Raw genomic sequence first — 21,764 nt, forward strand, 5'->3', positions numbered from 1 at the left:
ACATTAACTCCTGATTATTCTGAAATATTTTCTTATTATTTGATTATCTGCCATTAAGATTTTTTTTTTTTTTTTATCATCTGACTGGATCTCCTCTTTGCATCAATTACTTTGTAGTATCAGGTGACTTAAATATGTGTACTTGATAAACCCCCTGGAAAAAGAGAAAAAGTTACCAAGTAAACTTAAAATACATTTTTATGAGTGATTGAATGCAGAAAGTCTGCGAAGGAAACAAGACATGCATTAATCATTTCGATTCATCAATTTTCCATCTGACTGGATCTCACTGCATCAATAATGAATAAATGAACAACAAATGAATAATAATTTGAGTAAACAAGAATAAAACTGTTTAATAAACGGAAGGAAGAAAATACCAGAACTGTGCAGAGTAAATATAAGTCCTGTGAATGAAGGGAAAATGAGCTTGACGTACAAAGAAATGTACAGATTGTCCCCTGCTTCGTTTATGTCCGAATCAACAAGAAATCATTTGAGTCGATTCTTTTCAGTAAAGCAGTCGAATCGTTTTTTAATAGTTCAAGAGATCCCTGGATATTAATAATAAATACGTTTTATTTATTGCTCTTTTCCATATCTGTTTTTTTTTTTTTATCATCATAAACATGCTGTATGCATGCATTTCATCATGGAAAGCAGGATGGAATTGAGATTTTCCATTAAAGGACTTATATATGATGTAATGTATATTCTTATTGGATGACCACTACACCACCCCTTGCTATATATGTTGATGCTTAAACATCTTCCCTCAGCTGAATCATTCCTGACTGAAATGACAAAACAGAAATAAAGAAAAGATCTAACAAATATTAATAAACATACCGTTCTCCACAAACATATTTATATTGAACTTAGCTTCATTCCCTTCTGTTTCTGTTCATTATACTGAGTTTTCCATTAAGACACTAAAATCAAAGTTATCAGATTCAGGAGTGAACAATCCACACACATCCTCACACAAGTGATTCATCTGTGTAACTGCTACATAGACCACAGCAATCTGATGACATAAACACTGTGTTAAAGAGGCTTTAGTCGTCTTTATTTATGGCAAGCGCAGAGATGTTGTTTTAGCGCTGGAATTCAGGTTGGTCATAAAATCCGAGTGACGGGACACTGGTCTATCTGATCCAGGAACAGTGTTTGGAACATGTGGTCGTAAAAGCTGGGATGATAACGACAGGCCCGCTCACAGTCTGGGCTGAAATTCACCTCCAGTATCTGAGGCTGCATCACACGTTCTCCTGAAAAAAGGAAAAATCATATGAGTTCTGAAATTTAACCGATGCGAGTCCTTTGTGTTTTCAAACACAAGGAAGTTTCACTTCTTTTCCCATGACGCATATCCTCATGTCCTCGCTCTGAATTTATTTAGGCTCAGTGTCACCATGTTTCGTTTATGTCCATTATGTTACCACTACAAAACAAGGCAATTCAAAGCTCACAGTCAAATTATTTTCTGCAGATTCCACGTGCATCGAGACTAAATAACACCTTCATGGCCTTTTTTGCTGTACTTCTCTCCAAAACAAAAATCTGAGTAAAAGGTGTTCTAATCTGAATTTGTGTAGCATGAATATAGGGGAGTGTGTTTTGAGCGTCCATAGGATGTACCTCCCACCGTCTGGTCCCATTTCAGCATGAGGTCAATGGCGTATATGGCTCTGGAGGAGGGGTACGCACAGATCCCGTATGGAGCAGGACGGCAGGAAGCTGCCTGGAAGAGCTCCGAGAACGATTTAAAGATATCTGCCTGCAACAAACAACATTCAAAAGAACAACAAATAACTTCGCACAACAACTTTGACTTTGATTGGTTAATTTGTTACCAGTGGTATACCATGGTATAGAACGATATGAGAAACTGTACTTTAACCCTGGGGACCTCTAAACCACAAAGACCAGATATCTGATCTTATAGTTGTGTCTGGTGAGGTTATCTTGTTGCAAATAGCAAATGAAAGAGGAACTTTGCTTTGCTCGTCTAAATTAACTGTATAAAAAGGAAGACCTCAGACCTCGGCTCCTTTGCAACCTGACTTTCAGAAAGAGAGATCTCTCCACAACTTTGCTTTTCTATAGGCAAGAATTATATTTTATTTAGAAGTATTAGAAGTTATGTTTCTTTATTAAACACTTACTCATAATATTATTATTTCTAAATTTATTATTTGATCATCTGAAATATAAATTGATTTTATAACCTGACTGGATCTCCTCTTTGCATCAGTACTGATCCCTTATTGAGCGAGTATAATACATTTATAAGAAAATGTGATTTAATCAGTTGTTTTTAATTCTTTCGTCTCTTCTAGAAGTGCTATATCAATTTACGCGCACTCAAGTAAGCACATATTCTCACGTTCACTGATGATTTAAGTGCTTAAGGTCACAGGTTAAGGCCAGAGAGACTCTAGTTTCTTCCCTTTCGAGGACGTTAATCATTCTATTGAAGAAAGAACCATGTGAATGTTCACTGGAATCTGCTGTTTCGGTAAAAGTGCAGATAACACCAACTGTCTGGAGTAACTTAACCTTGAGAGAGAGTTGTGTGTGTTTCTCTTCCTCATTATTCTGTCATATTGTTTTAAACATCTTAAATGTGGTTAGCTGGTAGCCTGATATGAAAACATAGGAAATGAGCAGCTGTGTTGAACCTCTTCTGATTCAGATAAACACTGCGTTTGTTCATAACCACTCCTCAAGCCCCAATTGGCCCGCTTTGGACTAAGTTATACAGCGGGTCAAACCCCCCCCCCTTGAGTAGGCCCAGACAAGCCCAGGAAGTGACAGTGGAAACACGACTGGAGGCGGGGACTAATTTCATAGATCCGCATATACTAAATGAAGCAAGGGTGTAGAGTTACATTCAAGCTATTTTAAGGCATTTTTTTACAGAAAAAAACGTTTAAATATGCTATTGTGATTATCAAAGATGAGTTTTATTGGATACAATTATTGACTGCAGGGGTACTTTAAAACATTCATAAACAGAAGAATTAGGATGTGAAACCTGAAGTGGGAACACTGAGTAGGATACAAATAGAAAGGAGTGTAAGAGATCTGTGGGGTGGGAGACATATAAGCCTGAAAAAAGTTTTTATTTTTTACTTCAAATATTACACATAAAAAACATTGAGTTGTGTTGTACTGACTCTTGCATTTCCCACAATATATGTGGTCTTTTAGATTTTGTATTCGAAATTGGATTTATTCACCAATTTGTTGCATTCGTGCCTAAAATTGTCATATGGTGTGACATAAAAGTTATTCTATATAAAATGAAAATGGGATATACTCTCCCTAAGTAACTAACTTCAACATAAATTGTTTTCATTACTATCTTAAGATTTAACATTTCTTTTGTGCAGATTCATTAGATTTTGTATTGTTTTTCTAAATCATCATGCAAAGTAAGTCATCTCTCCTCAGCCTTTCCAGATATTTTAGATTAATTATGTTAAACCCGGTTATAAATCTATGAAAATGCTTGTGACTCTTGCTGATACTATTTATCTTGTGTTCCGTTTACTTTTTTATGATTTATAATTAAGAAAGTATTTTTACTGGCACAATTCTGAATGTCACACCAAATTATATAGTGTCACGCTATATGATGAACTGCACCAATTCACAATTTGTCAATGCAAAAAACTGTATTTTATTTGCATTCAACATTCAATTAATTCAATTCAGTTAACATTAATCAAAAAAACATACTAACATTGTTTTAAAACTTTTAAAATTATAAGAAACTCATAAATATGAGTAAATCAAACACCATCTCACTTCAAGAACATTAAATTAAGTAAAAAATTGAAAAGAAATACATTAATTGTATAGGTAATTTAATGTTCACTATTAAACATTCACTATTATCATTGAATATGTTTTGAATAGTTATTTATTTATCATTAAAAAAGGTGTATGTAATATTGTGTGACAAATATATCATATGGTGTGACTTAGAAAAACAGTCACACCATATGATACAGTGTCACACCATATGACGTTTTGTTCAGTTAAGCTAATCTCTTGGTTAACTAAAAACAGCTAGCTTATACTTAGCATGTAAATTGCCACATGGCAGGAATGATTTTTAAGAATTAATAAGTAAAATTCGTATAAAAGTGTTTAATTTGACATCATGGACGGGTAGAATTGCATGTCATGTCTCCCACCCATAACCAATCCTAAGAATATTATTTCACAACAGGACCACTGTATGGAAAATTTTAAGTGCATAAAACCATACCTCAACCTGTTTCCATGGATACTGTGGATACTGGCTCTCAAACATAGGGATAAATTCATCATAGTGAATCTGATGGGAAACAAAAACATTGGTCATGTGAGATCAACCTTACAGACCTAAGCATATAGCCTAAGCAGAGTTTTTGTACTTGTTTGAGCTGCACATCTTTGGTGTAGTTCATCACTGTGTAGTGTTTTTGATAGTCGTCAAAGTGATCCAGCGAGAAAGGTCTGGACAGAAAGACAAGCATTGTAATGAAGCGATGTATGAAAATATGCAGACATGGTGTTGTATGATTAATGTAAATGCATAGACAGGATTGCTGATATCATGACAAACTAAAAGTACAAATAAAACACAAACAATCATATATCATCAAATATCACATTCTTATTTTTCAATACCTTTATACCTTTCATTCTTTCACTTTTTCTCATACATCAAGCTAAATTCCTGTTGGTAATCAGCAACACATTGTGAGCATCTGGACATTCAGATCTGTTATCTCCCTGACCTTTAGGTGACCTGGTTTCCCACTGTTTTTGGAGCCATTTCGACTGCAATAATATACTTAGCCACATGACATTTATATAATTTGTTCTGGACAAAGGGTTTTCAGATATGGGTTACACTTTATTTTAAGGTGTAATTGTTACAGTGTAATTATATATCTAAGTACTGAGTAATATTAAGCAACTACATGTACTTACTACAGGTTTAGGGTAAGATTAGGTTGAGGGTTAGTTGCATGTAATTATGCATAATTTACTGTTATTTCTATGGTAAGTACATGTAACATGTAACATTTACATTTACATTTATTCATTTAGCTGACGCTTTTATACAAAGCGACTTACAATTGCTATATGGCAGAGGTCGCACGCCTCTGGAGCAACTAGGGGTTAAGTGTCTTGCTCAGGGACACATTGGTGTCTCACAGTGGATTCGAACCCGGGTCTCTCACACCAAAGGCATGTGTCTTATCCATTGCGCCACACCACCCCTGGTAACAAGGACACTGTAAAATAAAGTGTTACCCAGATATGTCAAAAGGATGTGGAATGTGTGTGGAGGTTTACTTGTTGGCAAACCGCAGCCAGAACACGTCATATGCATAAAGACGCAGCGGTTCCACAGAGCGCAGCAGCACCATGTAGCGGATGTCAAACTTCACCATGCCCACCTCATCTCTGTGAAACAGCACAGGGTCCTCCAAATACTTACTCACCACCTGAGAGAGACACACACAGGTTAAGCCCTCATGGGTGTGAAGGAACATATCTGGTGTCATCAGATGTCATTGCTTTTGCAATTTTCACAGACATGTACATCAAATCATCACACTAGGATTACGAGACTGGATTACTGTAATGCTTTATTAGCTGGTTGTCCTGCATCCTCAATAAACAAGCTACAGTTAGTCCAAAATGCCGCCGCTAGAGTTCTTACGAGATCAAGAAAATATGATCATATAACACCGATTTTATCATCACTGCATTGGTTACCTATAAAGCTCCGTATTAATTACAAGGTATTGCTACTGACTTATAAAGCCCTACACGGCTTAGCTCCAGTCTATTTAACCAATCTTCTATCGCCCTATAATCCATCGCGCTCTTTAAGATCACTAAATTCAAGGCTTTTGGTCATACCTAGGATATCCAGAACCACCAAAGGAGGGAGAGCGTTTTCACATTTGGCTCCAAAACTCTGGAATAGTCTTCCTGATACTGTTCGTTGCTCAGACTCGCTCTCCCAGTTTAAAACTAGATTAAAGTTGCATCTCTTCAGCCAGGCATTCATATAATCTTACAGTTCAATGTAAGATACAATCCGGCCTCTAGTTCATAAATGCCAGAGGAGAACTGGCCCCCGACTGAGCCTGGGTTCTCCCAAGGTTTTCTTTCTCCATTAGGTCACCTGATGGAGTTTTAGGACACCATTAGGTCACTTGATGGAGTTTTTCGGTTCCTTGCCACTGTTGCCTTTGGCTTGCTCAGTTGGGGATATTTTGGGGATATTTAATTTAATTTTATCAATCAATAAATTCCTCTTGAAAAAAAAATTGTTGTATTATTTTAATTTAATACTGTGAAGCTGCTTTGATACAATCTGTATTGTGAAAAGCGCTATACAAATATACTTGACTTGACTTAACTTGACTAGGCTTTGTTCACAACGCCAGTTTTTGGAGTGCGTTTTGAGTCTCTTTGAGTTTGGAGTTTTGAGTCTCGAAATGTTCCGTTCACACAGCAACTTATAAACATGCAATGGGAGTCAAGCCTGTCTTATCTTATCAGTAACCAATGACCAAAGTAATATCAAAGATGGCGACGTCCATAAATCTGAAAAGTCTTATTACTTTAGATACGTCAAGAGTCCAATCGAGCCGCGAATTCATCTGTCAAATCGTCTATACCTGACAACAGCTTTTATATCTGGGTGGAGAGTGGAGCATTTAAAGGTGCGTGACTTCTGTTGACTTGATCTTTCTGTTGACTTGTGTACTTACATTATCTCAAATGTTTCCAACAATATTTAAATCCAGAGAAATTTGCAATTTCGCAGCTCTCAGTAGAAACACAGTGGGCTTCCTGAAAAAATTAGGAAGTAGAAGTTGTAGCGTCCAAGCCGACGACCTCCGGTAGCCTCTAGCAAGCTGTTGTTGTTTGTTTTGTAGTCCATCACATTTGTGATGGACTACAATTAATAATTATCATTTCCTACGGGTTCTGTCACCAAAGATACATCTTTGTAATTGTTTTGAACAAGTGACAAAACAATTGTGTTGGATTTTTAATAGATAAAATAGTAAACTGTATATTAAACTAACCATGTTTCTGACATCTAACCTTATTTCTCTTTTTAGGCCTAACATGATAACACTTTGAAACACAATGTACTAAAACGTTTGGTCCTGTTTTTGAATGATGTATGTTGTGTTGCCATACCCCTTTTAATTTGGTTGTGTGAGTGTAAAAATAAAAAATATGGGAACTGAAACTAGACAGATGACTAAATTTGAACCTTGTGATTAACAATGAAGTAATCATTAAAACAAAGTTTGCTTTACCTGGTAACAGAAGGGTTTGTCTATGAAAACCAATCAAATTGTGGGGAAATGATGTAATGCAGCATGACATTTTTGCCATACCCCCTTATTCTATAAAAAACTGTTGTATTTTTTTAGCTGCTGGGATTCTCAATGGAATTTGTCTGAGATCCTCCGGCCTTGCTTCTTCTTGGGGGACTGCTCGAGAGAGCCTCCGGCCGTGATTAAAGCATTTAAAGGACATTTGCTGAGGTCTGTTTGTCGATTATTCCTGTGCAGGAAGTAAGCTAGTTACGGAAACAGGTATTAGCACCCAGCCGACATTGATGTGTAGACGCGCAAGGGTATTGGATTAGGCTCAGCCGCCATCGATGTGTAGACGCGCTAGAGTATAGGGTTGTACTCAGCCGACGTCGATGTGTAGACGCGCTAGAGTATAGGGTGGTACTCAGCCGACGTCGATGTGTAGACGCGCTAGAGTATAGGGTGGTACTCAGCCGACGTCGATGTGTAGACGCGCTAGAGTATAGGGTTGTGCTCAGCCGACGTCGATGTGTAGATGCGCTAGAGTATAGGGTTGTGCTCAGCCGACGTCAATGTGTAGACGCGCTAGAGTATAGGGTGGTACTCAGCCGACGTCAATGTGTAGATGCGCTAGAGTATAGGGTTGTGCTCAGCCGACGTCGATGTGTAGACGCGCTAGAGTATAGGGTTGTGCTCAGCCGACGTCGATGTGTAGACGCGCTAGAGTATAGGGTTGTGCTCAGCCGACGTCGATGTGTAGACGCGCTAGAGTATAGGGTTGTGCTCAGCCGACGTCGATGTGTAGACGCGCTAGAGTATAGGGTTGTGCTCAGCCGACGTCGATGTGTAGACGCGCTAGAGTATAGGGTTGTGCTCAGCCGACGTCGATGTGTAGATGCGCTAGAGTATAGGGTGGTACTCAGCCGACGTCGATGTGTAGACGCGCTAGAGTATAGGGTTGTGCTCAGCCGACGTCGATGTGTAGATGCGCTAGAGTATAGGGTTGTGCTCAGCCGACGTCGATGTGTAGATGCGCTAGAGTATAGGGTGGTACTCAGCCGACGTCGATGTGTAGACGCGCTAGAGTATAGGGTTGTGCTCAGCCGACGTCGATGTGTAGATGCGCTAGAGTATAGGGTGGTACTCAGCCGACGTCGATGTGTAGACGCGCTAGAGTATAGGGTGGTACTCAGCCGACGTCGATGTGTAGACGCGCTAGAGTATAGGGTTGTGCTCAGCCGACGTCGATGTGTAGACGCGCTAGAGTATAGGGTGGTACTCAGCCGACGTCGATGTGTAGACGCGCTAGAGTATAGGGTTGTGCTCAGCCGACGTCGATGTGTAGAGGCGCTAGAGTATAGGGTGGTACTCAGCCGACGTCGATGTGTAGACGCGCTAGAGTATAGGGTGGTACTCAGCCGACGTCGATGTGTAGACGCGCTAGAGTATAGGGTTGTGCTCAGCCGACGTCGATGTGTAGACGCGCTAGAGTATAGGGTGGTACTCAGCCGACGTCGATGTGTAGACGCGCTAGAGTATAGGGTGGTGCTCAGCCGACGTCGATGTGTAGACGCGCTAGAGTATAGGGTGGTACTCAGCCGACGTCGATGTGTAGACGCGCTAGAGTATAGGGTTGTGCTCAGCCGACGTCGATGTGTAGACGCGCTAGAGTATAGGGTGGTACTCAGCCGACGTCGATGTGTAGACGCGCTAGATTATAAATATTATAGGCCCAGGTAGACTTAGGTCAGATGAGATAGGACTTAGTTAGGTTTAGGGAAAAATCTACGACAACCTCTAGGGGTGAAACTTGCAAACTATGCCTTTAATGGATTCTTTGCTAAATAAAAGTATTAATTTCAAATTATCATACACAACAACTAAGAACAAACATAGAAAAACATGGTAGCACTTCACTGTAAGGTTTGCTATGAGAGATGCCTTTTTGATTAAAACAAAATAAGTGGTCTTAAATGATGTAAGAAATGCTCTAAACATTATATAAGAAGTGCTATTGGCTTAAAGAAATGATTAAACATTATTAGCTCAATTTTGAAAGTCACTGTCTAGCTGTCCTTTGTTTGTAATATAGATATAAATGTTTCCAGCTTTCTACAATGTTGCTGATAAGGCACAGGTGGTACATATGAAGTGTGAAAACTACAAGCAGAAAACAATGTCGTCAAAGAATACAGAGGAAAGAAAAAAAGAGGCAAAAATAGAGTAGGCGACAAGGAAAGAACATCTGGTGGGTCAGAAAGAAGTGTCAGAGAATGATTCTATTATAAGAGGAACAGAATGGCAAGAGCCTTTTCTTTTCTTTTTTCTTTTATTGCATAGCTGATTTTATGCTGTAATTTAATTTTTTTGCAATAAATGTGAAGTAGTTCATTCTTCCTCGGGTCTGAGTGAAGGAGTTGTTTTGTCTGCAGGTTTTGTTTCAGTGCCGTGGGTATATTTGAGGCCGTGCATTCCAGCTATGTCCAAAATACATTTAACCCTGACGGGCGAAGATACTGTTTTCTCTCTTGGTCTGCCCGAAGAGACTATTCATTGTTTTATAACGCATGTGACAGAGACTAAGCCTTCAGGGAGACTCTTAGAGAGGGGAACTCCAGCCACCCCATGACTTACTACCAGCCTTCTTTTCTGGAGTACAACAGGCCATCTTTTGTGCTGCTCTTTCAATAGATCACGGCAGATTTAATTATTGACAGCGTGTTAAATGGATTATCATCAAGCGTAGTGTCAGGAGCTAATTACCCTCCTCCATCCCCAGCTCCTCCTCTCGTCCAGTCAGGATTTGGCATTCTGATTGCCCTTGAATCGGAATAAAATCTCGAATTATGTTGTAATTTAAAATCTTGAATTAATGATATCTGCTTACATTCATGTTGGTTCTGTTCTGTTTACCCAAAGGGGGGGTTATCGCTGCTCTCTCTGCTCTTATCCATGCTAGGCTGCATGGATGCGCAAGGAGTTCTTGCCCAGAACGGAACCATACCGCCAATCAAAACTGTATGCTAATTGTCAATCGCATTTGACGATAGTGGTCCTGACAGAATTATTTTCTATGTAGTTCTGTGGGCGCAGACTCAGTACAGAAAGTGGGATAACAGGCTTGTGTGTGTGTGTGTGTGTGTGTGTGTGTGTATGTATACCTTTGGGGTGCTCTCTCGCTGTCTGATTATGTAGTTGAGGTTGTTCGTGATGTGTGTGTCCAGACCACGGGCCAGGTTCCAAGGTTTGCAGATCCAGTGGTTTTCCAGTCCTCTGAAATTATCATTGACAAACATTATACACTACAATAATAATAGACAACACGTAAGCTTGATATTTCAGACTTCATCTTAGGACCATCCTTTATGCAGAATGTCATGTTAGACTAAAAGAGATTTATAATGTTAATTTGCTTTGTATCCAGTGATGGAAATTTCTTGATGGAGAGTGAAATGTTTTCTTTAAAAACAGTGAATGGAAATTGTGAGAAGATTGTTAAGGAATACTGTTACGATCAGTAACTGTAACAATACAGATATTTAAAGCTTCTGTCACCAGACCAGTGTGTTGTGATTGGTCAACCGCTTCCAGCGCGTTTCAGAAATGTCACGCCCCTTACCATAACGGCAATACTTTAGCAACTCAACCAGGCCTCACATCATTATTTGACCTTTTCCATGGGCAGGAATTATTTAAATGAGGGATAATATGATATGCATTTTCCCGGAAGAAAACTCAAGACTACAATTGAGGACCGTTTTTGTGATTTATAACTTTGTAGGCCTTTCTTATGTTCAAACAGCGACATTACACTAAAGAAAGTTGAAGATGTAAAACAGCATAAAAGGTCCTCTTCAATATAATATTCTAAAATGTTACATTTACTATAGTTAATATTATATATAATCTATTATAATATAATTATTAGTACTTAGAAATAAGGATATTAAGGGCCTCAGATAACTGGACAAGTTCCCTGCTCATGATGCTCTTGGTAGAAGACTCAGATATTGCTTGCCCAGCCTTTTTTTAGTCACTGTTCAGCTACAAAATAATGTTTCTTGTGTATAGGCTTGCACTTGCAGCATCATCTCTTCTCAACCTTTCCTTACATGAGATCACAACAATAGCAAACCATATCCTTCCAATCCAATCAATTCCTGATGGGGAAAAAAAATCAAGATCTTCAAGAAGATCAGATCTTCTCTGTTCGAGAAGCCGTTTCATGTTACAAAATAGGGAAGGAAATCCTATCGCAACTCCCTTTTCATGCTGATTTTAAGTTTTATCCTTATGTCGAAATCCGATATTTCAAAAAGTATTGTGCATTTTTTAGGAAGTTCAAAAGATCATCTAACAACAGCCACAAAAGGAAGTGGAGCAAGAGTATGCTTTAATTAGAGCCGCCATATGATTAAGAAGTCTAGACTTTTGGAAGTGGCTAACAATGGGAAACTGTTGATGTGCAGTCAAATAGAAGGAAATCTATTCTGCGCAACTATGTAATATTTAAATATAAATGTGTGTGCGTTTTTCTGTTCAGACAGTCACTCTGTTTCCACGATAGTCTGCCGGATGTTTCTCTTTTTCCCTAGCACATTTAGTCTGAGAGTGTGAGAGAATTACCACAATCCGTTACAAATTAGTTTTGCAGCACTACGATCGGACAGACGCTCACCTCTCCTGTCTTTGCAAGTAATGTCTGACAAACTGAGGCAGCTCAGTCTGTAGGTTAAAGGTCTTGGGGAGCCACGGAGCCCCCTGACCTCCCCTGGCTCTCCATGCCACAGATGCCAGGCAGTCTTTAGTGGTCAGCACCGTCTCACAGGGGAACTGGTTGAGCAGGACATGAGGCCGTTCCTCACTCAGTTTCCTATTAGTCAGTTGAGCAAACAAAAGAATTTAAGTGACACAAGAAAAGTAACAGATCACCAATTGCCAAGGGAGACAAGACTAAAGTGTGTGGGCCAGGTTTTGCCCAAATTGTGGAACATTTGGGGACCAAGGATAAAAACCTGAAACCGCCCACCATCAAGTAAAACAAAGTAAAAATAGCTTAATGAACAATGTCTTAATTAAAATTGCAAAAAAGGTTTGCATGAGGGTTAGGTTTAGGGATAGTATTGAAGTGTGCATGTGTGTAAACCTGCTCACCGATAATCTCGGATATGGGAGAAGGTCCAGATTACGTCAGCTTCTTCCTCGTTTTCAGTGAATTGGAAACGTGGATGTTTCAGATGGTCTAAAACCTGCTTCATCTCAGTGTAGACCCTGATTTGTGCATACACGAAAAGACAAAGTGAATACTATGGAATATTTCAGAACATAAATTAATCAGGTATGATCAATGTGAATATAGCCATTTATGTTGAGTTATTCTATTTTAGTCATGTTTTTGACTGTGTGTGTGTGTGTGTGTGTGTGTGTGTGTGTGTGTGCAGAGGCCTGTAAGAGAATGCAGTGTGCTCACATATGATGAGCTGAGACACTCATTCTGCTATTAGAGAAAATATGTGATGAGCTGAGGCCTCTCGCTCCCAAAAAGTACAAGGAGGAGATCCAGTCAGATGATTAAGTCAAATTTATTTCTTAACAGCAGACAATTAAATAATAAATGAAGAGTAAAATGAATTCATCCATAAACAGGATTAAAAGTTTAATAATGAAACATACAATTAACAGTTAAAATCACTTCTGATATTTCTTAAGTAAAATCTAATTCAAAACCTTTATTATACCAGACTTTACTTTATTATAATAAAGTATAATGTTCTTGCCTAAAGGTAAGTTGTTTTAGAGAGCTCTCTGGGAACAGACAGGGTCTCGTCCAGGTTGAGACTGACAATTACAGAAAATATTCTCCTCCTAATGCAGACGCCTCAAAGAACCGGACTAAGTTCCTCTTTTCCTAAGATAAGAACATGTACGCATGGTTTCACACCAGGAAGAGGGGGGGGGGGGGGGGGGGATGCACACATTGCCTGGTACCCCTGAGGTGTCATAAATGTGTCAATCTTTATACCATACACAATACAGACCAACTGCAAACCATGTCCTTTCTGCAAGATGTTCAGCTAAGATACAATCAGCATGTCCATTTATTCTAAGAAATGTGAAGTCTTTGTGGTCTGTCTGGTGGACGTGGTGGTACATACTGTAATGGAAAAATTTGATTTTCATTGATCCTCAGTAGATATTACAAAGGAATGTGAGTCACATGTTTATATTGTTTGTAGTGTGGTATGGTAACGAGGAAAACATATGTATGTGAACAGGACATTTGTGTATGTTTGTACACACTTGGGGTCAGCTGGAAAGGGACCTTTGACCCCAGATGTCTTAAGGGTCAGCTAGTGATGAATCGAAGCTTATGCAACAGTGGGTCCTTTATCTATGGAATGTGTGGCGGAAAGAAACCCTGCTGAATAAGACCTTGAAACAAGTAATCAAGGCTGCCCAGCTCTTCCTGTCTGTGTCTCAATCACCCTACAGCGTAACTTCTGTGTGGTGACTGGGCCTTCTTGCAAGAGTAAATACTTTTTAAAAGACAATTTGATTCAGAGTGTCTGAATTTTTTGCCACAACAAAACCTCTTTAAGACAGTAAAAACAGCAAGTACAAAATGTACGGATTTCACCTTAAGTCAATCAGCTACATTTAAGACATAGATTAATAAAATAAAAGCATTTAAACATACACTTCAAATTATAATAATGGTAAACACATCAAAATTATAGTAATAAGAAACACATCAACATGATGATATTGATTACTTCAAATATGATGATTATATTTGATTAAATGATATTGAAGATCTAAATGACTAAATGATCAAACAGAAGGAAATGATAAAACATCAGTAAGTCATAAATCATAAAGTAAATGATAAAAACATAAGTAAGATTGATCATTTTTCTTTTTCCTGCTTCACCACAGTCAAAAAACGTTGATAAAGAAGTGTGTTGTGTATGTAATGTATTGACACCATCTTGGGGAAGAGCATATGGAAAACTGTTTAAAAGAGTGTGAGAGGACAAACTCTAGTCTCTAGTCTGCAGACCAACTCGGCTTTGTATCTCTGATACTGTATCTCTTTCTTATCGTTAGGTACCCAATAGGCATCTGTACAGTTTCTTTTTGCTCCTCCTCGAGATATCGCCACCATTAGAAACATTTTCCCTGAGGCCTTCTTTCTATTGGTGGAGAACCTCAAACATATTATATAACAACCACCTGCATCCCCTCCTTCAGGTTTTTGGGTACTTTTCCATCCTTAAAAAATCCTGTGACCTAGTTTCTGCTTGGCATTACAGCATACAGACTTCTGCATGAGACAGATGCAATTCCCCAAAACTATCATGAACAAATCATATACGTTTTGATACATTATCCTTAGAAATATCAACACCTAAGCATTACAACTTTGAGCTATAGCCTAATTGGTCTAAATGAAAACGAGGAAGAAAAGGTCTAATAATATTTTAATTACGTTTACAAGCACTACAATCTCTGAAGAAATAACACACATCAGTTTAACAGAAAGAATAAAGACAGTTACTTTTGGTCCATTCTTCTTTGAATTTTTGGTCTACATTGTCTTGTGGGTCTCAGAATAATTAATCGTGTCATCGCGTTCATGATCAGACATTCGTACCGCTGCAAAGTCCTTATTTGCATATATTTCATTTGAAAGAAGACATGTTTGCATTTGTGGTTCATGTTTGGAGCACTAGAGTATATGAAACATGTCCATAAAAACTTGATACTTGATAGCACTCGGGATATAAACTGTGATTCGTGTTGCAAGTGTTGTTAAACTCATTGCGGCGTTTGTGAAACTGATCTCATGCACGCTGTATTGTTATACTGTATATTAAATAATGTTACAGTCATATTTTCCATGTGTTGGTAGTCAAACTCCAGCTCTGACTGCATTGTGGGGAAAATGCAAACAATACTTTTGTTCTACTGTATGGAGGATACACAGAACCCAAAGTCAGAGGTGAACGAACAGCGCTCAAGCGCTCTTGTGCATAAATACTGCACAGTGGGATTAAAAGAGTTTATTTGCATGAATAAATGCGGAGAAAAGCTAAAAAAAACTGATGATGTAGAGGTACGGCAGCCAATAACCACTCCCAATTAACGCATTTACCTCACTTTTCGTGATGGTCTATATGTATATGTATATACCGCACTTTCCATGATGTTTCATCTGGTATTTTCGTGATGTTGGTGTAACTTGCTTTTTAAACCGGAAGAGCAAAATAGCTAAAAAAAACAATAAAAACATCTCATGACCCTTTCATGACCCTTTAAAGCCTAGCAGTTTTTGTAACCCTCCCCATCCTTTGAGGATGAGGAACTAGACAGAGAACACTGCCCACGCTGTGACCCAAGATTTATAATGGTTCATTGAGGGGCTGTAATTGTTACATGCAGAGACATGATCCAGATACTCATTTACACACACACACACACACACACACACACACACACACACACACACACACACACACACACACACACACACACACACACACACACACACACACATTTACTAAGCTATCTAAATGGGGACATTCCATAGACGTAATGGATTTTATACTGTACAAAATAATGTAGAAATAATTTTGACATGGAAAGAGTGACAAAGACCACAATGAAACAATACCTGACATTCAACATAAAGGCTTACTTTAGAACTTTTCCATCTGGTACACCATAAGGCTGGATGTCTACAGGAAGCTTCTCCTTGTTCTCTTGTAGAATCGTCTGGAAAAATGAAGTGATGTAGAGAGAAAATGGTCCTTAAAGATTTTTCTGGATCAAAATGATGTCCACAAAAACACCTAAAACAGTCTGACATATTACAAGTAGGAATGCCAACAACCAAATAAAGATTCCACATAGACAAACACTTCCAAATAATATTTTAATGATGATTAAATTCACTCACTTCATAGTAAAGGTCAGACGGTTCCCGGGTGTCGTCGCTCACTGCCTCGAGGTCATCGGGTAGCCATGGCAACAGGCGGCATCTCCTCACCAAAGCGTCTGCTTCTCCGTATGCAAAATCACGCGTCACCTCATCTGATAAATGTCAAAATGTCACAAACGTCATCAAATCAAAGGCAGAAATTTGAATAAAACCACTTTGTAATGAAGGGGTGGATTTATAATCCCTTTCTCTTTTATTATTTAATGGATAGGGAATCATAGTTTCCTTAAACTCATTGCATACATTCTGCTATTAATGTAAAGGAAAATATCTGTATTTTGTTATCTGAGAGGTGACTGTTACTAGCGTGAGCCAGATCTTCAGTTTTTATTCATTTAGTCTGGCGTCCATAGAAATTTGCACTTATTTTGTCATTAACTGATTTGATCATCATGCAAATGAATCAAGAGTACTAAAGTTTGATGTTTTGTTCTTATTTTTATTTTGCTTTTCTCATGATAGTGTTGTGGCCAATTCACGATCTTTGGTTGAGGTCTTCAATGTTTGGTTCAGGTCTCATAAGAAAAGTTTCAGAGTCGAAGTTTCAGGTCTCAGAAGAATTAACTTTATTGACAAGCAACAAAGTGAGAAGCCGGCTGGCCATCCGGACATCTAATTTTACAATGGTTTTCTCTCAGATCTTAAACCTTTTTTTCTCATCCCTTGGTGTCCAATTTCCTCACTTGGTGTCCAATTAGCGTTAACATAGTTATCTTTTTCTCTTTGCTCCTCCTCGTCACGTCGCCACGATTAGAAACACCTGCATTAATGTCCAATTTCTATTGGTGGCCATACTGGCGCATGCGCTTTTTTAAATATGATTTCATATATGTTTTTTTGGGTACTTTTCCACTCTCGTCCTTACACTACCTTTCACCCAGTTTTTATCCTGTCCTCACACAACCTTTTCCCCAGTTCTTATCCTCATATACACTTTTGACAGGTTCAGTGTTTCCCATCATTTTGTCCCCTTTTGACCTGTTCTCTCTGTTTCCCATGATTTTAGGCCTCCCATATCTTAGGCCTAGTATCCCTAATATTCATATCATGCATTTGAATTGGACTCATGTATGAGACAGATGAGACAAAGGAAATTCTCCAACAATAGCTGTAAAGACAACTGTGCCTTTCTGATGTTATATTTCTGCAAAGATTTAAGAGGAACTCATTCACATATGCTTAGGGCCCAGCGATAGTGATCACTTAAGACTGCGAAACCACATTAGTTCATCAAGTTTATCCAGCAAAAAGTGTAGTTTATTTTAGCCACTTCCATACAACTCGCTAAATCAGTGATAGACAGAAATCAAAAGGTCTTCAGATGACGTGCCAACTGCTCAGTTCATACATGCGCCTTTAGTTTGACCTTCCCTGACTAAGATTTGTGGTAGCATCAGCCTCCTTATCTACTAAAATAATGATTGCAGAATAAATCAAGATGTAATATTTATTTAAACATTGAGTTAAACATCAATTAAAAGGATTAAAAGGATACATAACTGATCAGCATAAAATACAAATATTATTCAAAATGCAATATCAAAACATTTTTAAAAGAGTCCGCATACCTTGCAATAGAGACACAAAGCAACAGTGTGGGAAGTTCTGTTTACAGATGTTTCCTTGAGTGGTTTGCCAAGTGGAACAAAAGAACAATAAACATCTAGCACCCAAAATATTTATTCAGCTTTCGTTGGACCTTTTCCTGTGCCCCAAGCTTGACAAATGTTATCAAGGATCTTTATTGGGGCATCTCCCGCATCAGAAGAACAGGCATTGTTTTCTTTGTCCTGACTGTTCTGCGGCTGCGGGAATGAATCCCCTTTACTATGTGCACCAGAAGTATTTATTTTGACCTCTCATAAAACAGCTGGAGACAGTAGATTTGGGAGATTTGCATGAGAGAATCTTAAGTAGTAGTTTGCTTTGTGTGGATGTATTGTTGTGTTCCAGTGATGTGCTGCAAATCAACCTTGAAGGAAAAAGATATTGCCTATGTTTTATCTAATGTTGTGTCTGCAGGGGTTGTATATGCAGGGATGTAGTGGAGGCTAAACGCACGTAAACGCCGTTTACGCACCTCCCAAAATTCGGAAATAGCGTTTGCCCACCTCCAAAGTGTGTTTATCCACCTCTACATTGCGTTTATCCACCTCTAAATTCCATGTTATTTGAGCGGACTTTGCTTTTCCAGTGCGTGATTGCCGATCGGCACATGATTCGAGCATTTGGGCCGTTAACTACAGAGCAGAACGTGCAGCGCAAACACGGAGCAGAACATTGAGCAGAGAGCGCAGCACGCCGACACACACACACACACACACACACACACACACACGGAACAAAGAGAACGGCGCACACACGTAGCAGAAAACACACGCTCGTGAAGTTACTAAAGAAGCTGCGCGAGAATGAAACTTGATCGCAGCCGCAACAGGAAATCATTAAAACAATGCAAAAGAAAGTGATTTTTTTAATTCATTACAGGCAGCTGGTTTAATGTGGGAAGCATGTCAAAACCCAACTGTACAAGAGATTCAAATGAAATGAATACATGTTTGAAACAACTTGAGAGTGAGTAAATTATGACAGAATTTTAATTTTAGGGTGAACTATCCCTTTAATGCACCCAAGATATTGTCTTTAAATATACACATTTGCATTAAAAAAACAAAACACCAACTCTAGACGTTGCTAAAATTATGTGTACTGTTAACCAAAATGACGTCAAACTGGCCTTCCATATGCCAATAGGTACTGGTGTTTCTGTATGCTAAGTTAATGAGAGGCGGCATCCTCTTATTTACCATGGATTTAGGAAATGTGGAGAATTCTCTATGGACATAACTTTGACTCACATATTTTCATATATGTGTGCTGAGAAATACATACTTTTTGCTGCAAAATATTGAATGATTTTTTATAAACTAAACATGACTTTTATATGTGTTATCTCATGTTAAAATGTGAATATCAAATCACACCAAGCTTTTGAAGAACATTTACATCTCTTAATCACCATTGTATAGCATTATATGTTTTGCCCTCATAATACAACTAGAGGTTTGATCATACAACTGAATACCGAAATATAATCTTACTTAGACATCATATTGGGAGATATAGAGTGACAACTGATATTTCAATGCATTTTATATAAGTAGCCTATATGCAGTTATAAAGATTTCAGCGATTTACGTCATAAACAATCAGAATTTAATCTTACTTTTTGGCATTATGAATATCAGCAACTGCATCAATTGCATATTTAGATTCCTCAGTTTGGTCCTCTTTTTTTTGGAGTTTTTTTTATTTATTCTTCTTCTTCTTTGGGTGTGAGCTTCATATTCTACTATATGAGCCATAACAGCCTTATTATATATCACAGTTTTTGGACTATTATTTCATATGCCAGGTTTTGCTTGGTTAAGAACTGATCAGGATCAGATGAACACATGAACTGACGACATGAGTACCGAGCAGTAAAAGACCTGTAAAATGTTGTGAATGATAATCTCCTTTGTTTCCCGTGGAGCGTGAAAGCAAACGTGTCGTTCGAGTGTGAAAAGCCCTGTTAACATCTGATCTTAACATTCGTCTATAGGGTTGCCATTTCTCCCATTCTCACTTGAATTTTTGACTGGTCTGGTAGATTTAATGGAGCATCTTTGATCTGCCTTTTGTCATGATGCGCAGACATGTGAAGCACGCTTATCTCCAGCCTAAAGTGGCCCGAGTCATTCCACTGAGGTATAATCCCCTTTGTTCCCCGCGGAGCGTTAAGGTCACAGAGATTGGAATCTATTTGATCTTGTCATTCAAGAGATAAAAAAGAAAAAGGTGGAGTACCTGCTCACTAAAACAGCCAGTCAATAAAGACAGACGTGCTCATTAAAGATGTAAGAATCAACCGAAGGTACCTGATTTAAAAGAGAAAGGAGAAGCAGAAAACGGAAACATTTCTATATATCTTGTTTGTTTGATAATTTAATCAAATCTAATTAATCATGTAGTTAGTTGTGTTTATCATTATTACTATTTGAAATGTATGTTCACTTTTCACTTATTAATTTTGTCTCTGACTTAGGTTGACCTTTTGTTCTTTCTGTAAGACATTAGCAGAAGTCTAAAGTTTCCAATAGACTGTGACACAGTAGAACAAATGTTTTTGTTAAAATGATAAAATATATTATCTTAACCATCATGTCTGCAGTAAATACATCTTGCATGTAGGGGCAAGAGCAGCTTCATTCTTTTATGTATACACTGTAAAAAATGTCTGTGAAATTAACTGTGTAATTCTGTAAAATCATGACATAAAAATTTTGTAAATAGAAAAACAATGAAATTTTGTTACATTTACAGTACTATTTTGAAAATAGTACAAATGCTGTTGTAAAATACTGAACCAAACAAAACTGTTGATTTTACAAGAATGTGTTAAAATAATCATATTAATTTGTAGAATTTACAGATTTATGCAATTTAAGCAGAAAAAAAACCCCAATGCAGTTAAAATTACAACATGACAGTGTTAAAATATTTTTCGGACATACATATTCTCAATAGCCTATCAACAAGAACATGTACATTTTATACATGTTATATTTTACAGACAAAATATGTTCAAGTACAGCATAACTGTGTTAATATGAATTTTAAAATTCATATTTAAAAACAGGCAATGGGTCTTTTAGGTCCAACAGCACTGTAAAATTACTAGCGAAATATAAACTGGTAGGAATTGCACATTGTATCTGTCGACAGTAAAGGGGACATTATACAATAGCCAAACCGTTCATTTGTTATTTTGAACAATTAATTAATTCAATTGTAAATGATAAAAAAAAAAAAAAAAATTTTTTTCATTTACAGAATAATGTCATTTATTAATATTTATATTTTGTCGATGTAAAATTTACATTCCCATGTAACGTGTGTTTATCATTATTACCATTTGAAATGTATGTTCAATGTTCTTTTCACTTATTAATCTTAATGTCTCTATGTAGTTGACTTGACCTTTTCTTTCTGTAAGACATTAGCAGAAGTCTAAAGTTTCCAATAGAATGTGGCACAGTAAATATATTATTGTAACCATCATGTCTGCAGTAAATACATCTTGCATGTAGGGGCAAGAGCAGCTTCATTCTTTTATGTATATGATGTATTGAGACTAACAATTTCCTAACACATATGGTCCAGAACATGTTCTGATGCTTCTACAAACCCACAAATCACCAGACTTAAGTCAAATTATATTATTATTACATTAAAATATGATTATATGTATAATTTAAAGCTGGTAATTTACTTTGCCCTTCCAAAGTTTGGGGTCAGTAAGTTTTTATTTTTTAAAAGAAATAAATACGCTTATTTAGCAAGGACATGTTCAATTGATCAAA

General features: G+C 37.7%; 1 protein-coding gene across 1 annotated transcript in view; it reads right to left on the reverse strand.

The window, feature by feature from the left end:
- Nucleotides 1-330: 330 nt before the first annotated feature.
- Nucleotides 331-21,764, reverse strand: part of ttll12 (tubulin tyrosine ligase-like family, member 12) — a 40,417-nt gene continuing 18,983 nt past the window's right edge. The window contains exons 5-14 of the mRNA XM_082167080.1: nucleotides 16,318-16,451; nucleotides 16,057-16,133; nucleotides 12,513-12,629; nucleotides 12,037-12,231; nucleotides 10,520-10,631; nucleotides 5,362-5,513; nucleotides 4,431-4,512; nucleotides 4,283-4,351; nucleotides 1,642-1,780; nucleotides 331-1,271 (exon numbers count right to left, since the gene is read on the reverse strand). Coding sequence (XP_082023206.1) covers nucleotides 1,120-1,271; nucleotides 1,642-1,780; nucleotides 4,283-4,351; nucleotides 4,431-4,512; nucleotides 5,362-5,513; nucleotides 10,520-10,631; nucleotides 12,037-12,231; nucleotides 12,513-12,629; nucleotides 16,057-16,133; nucleotides 16,318-16,451 — 1,229 coding nt within the window. The 3' untranslated portion in view covers nucleotides 331-1,119. The remainder of the gene's footprint in view (nucleotides 1,272-1,641; nucleotides 1,781-4,282; nucleotides 4,352-4,430; nucleotides 4,513-5,361; nucleotides 5,514-10,519; nucleotides 10,632-12,036; nucleotides 12,232-12,512; nucleotides 12,630-16,056; nucleotides 16,134-16,317; nucleotides 16,452-21,764) is intronic.

Source organism: Leuciscus leuciscus (assembly GCF_965113295.1).
Source record: "Leuciscus leuciscus genome assembly, chromosome: 4".
In the NCBI taxonomy this organism is placed as follows: Eukaryota; Metazoa; Chordata; class Actinopteri; order Cypriniformes; family Leuciscidae; genus Leuciscus; species Leuciscus leuciscus.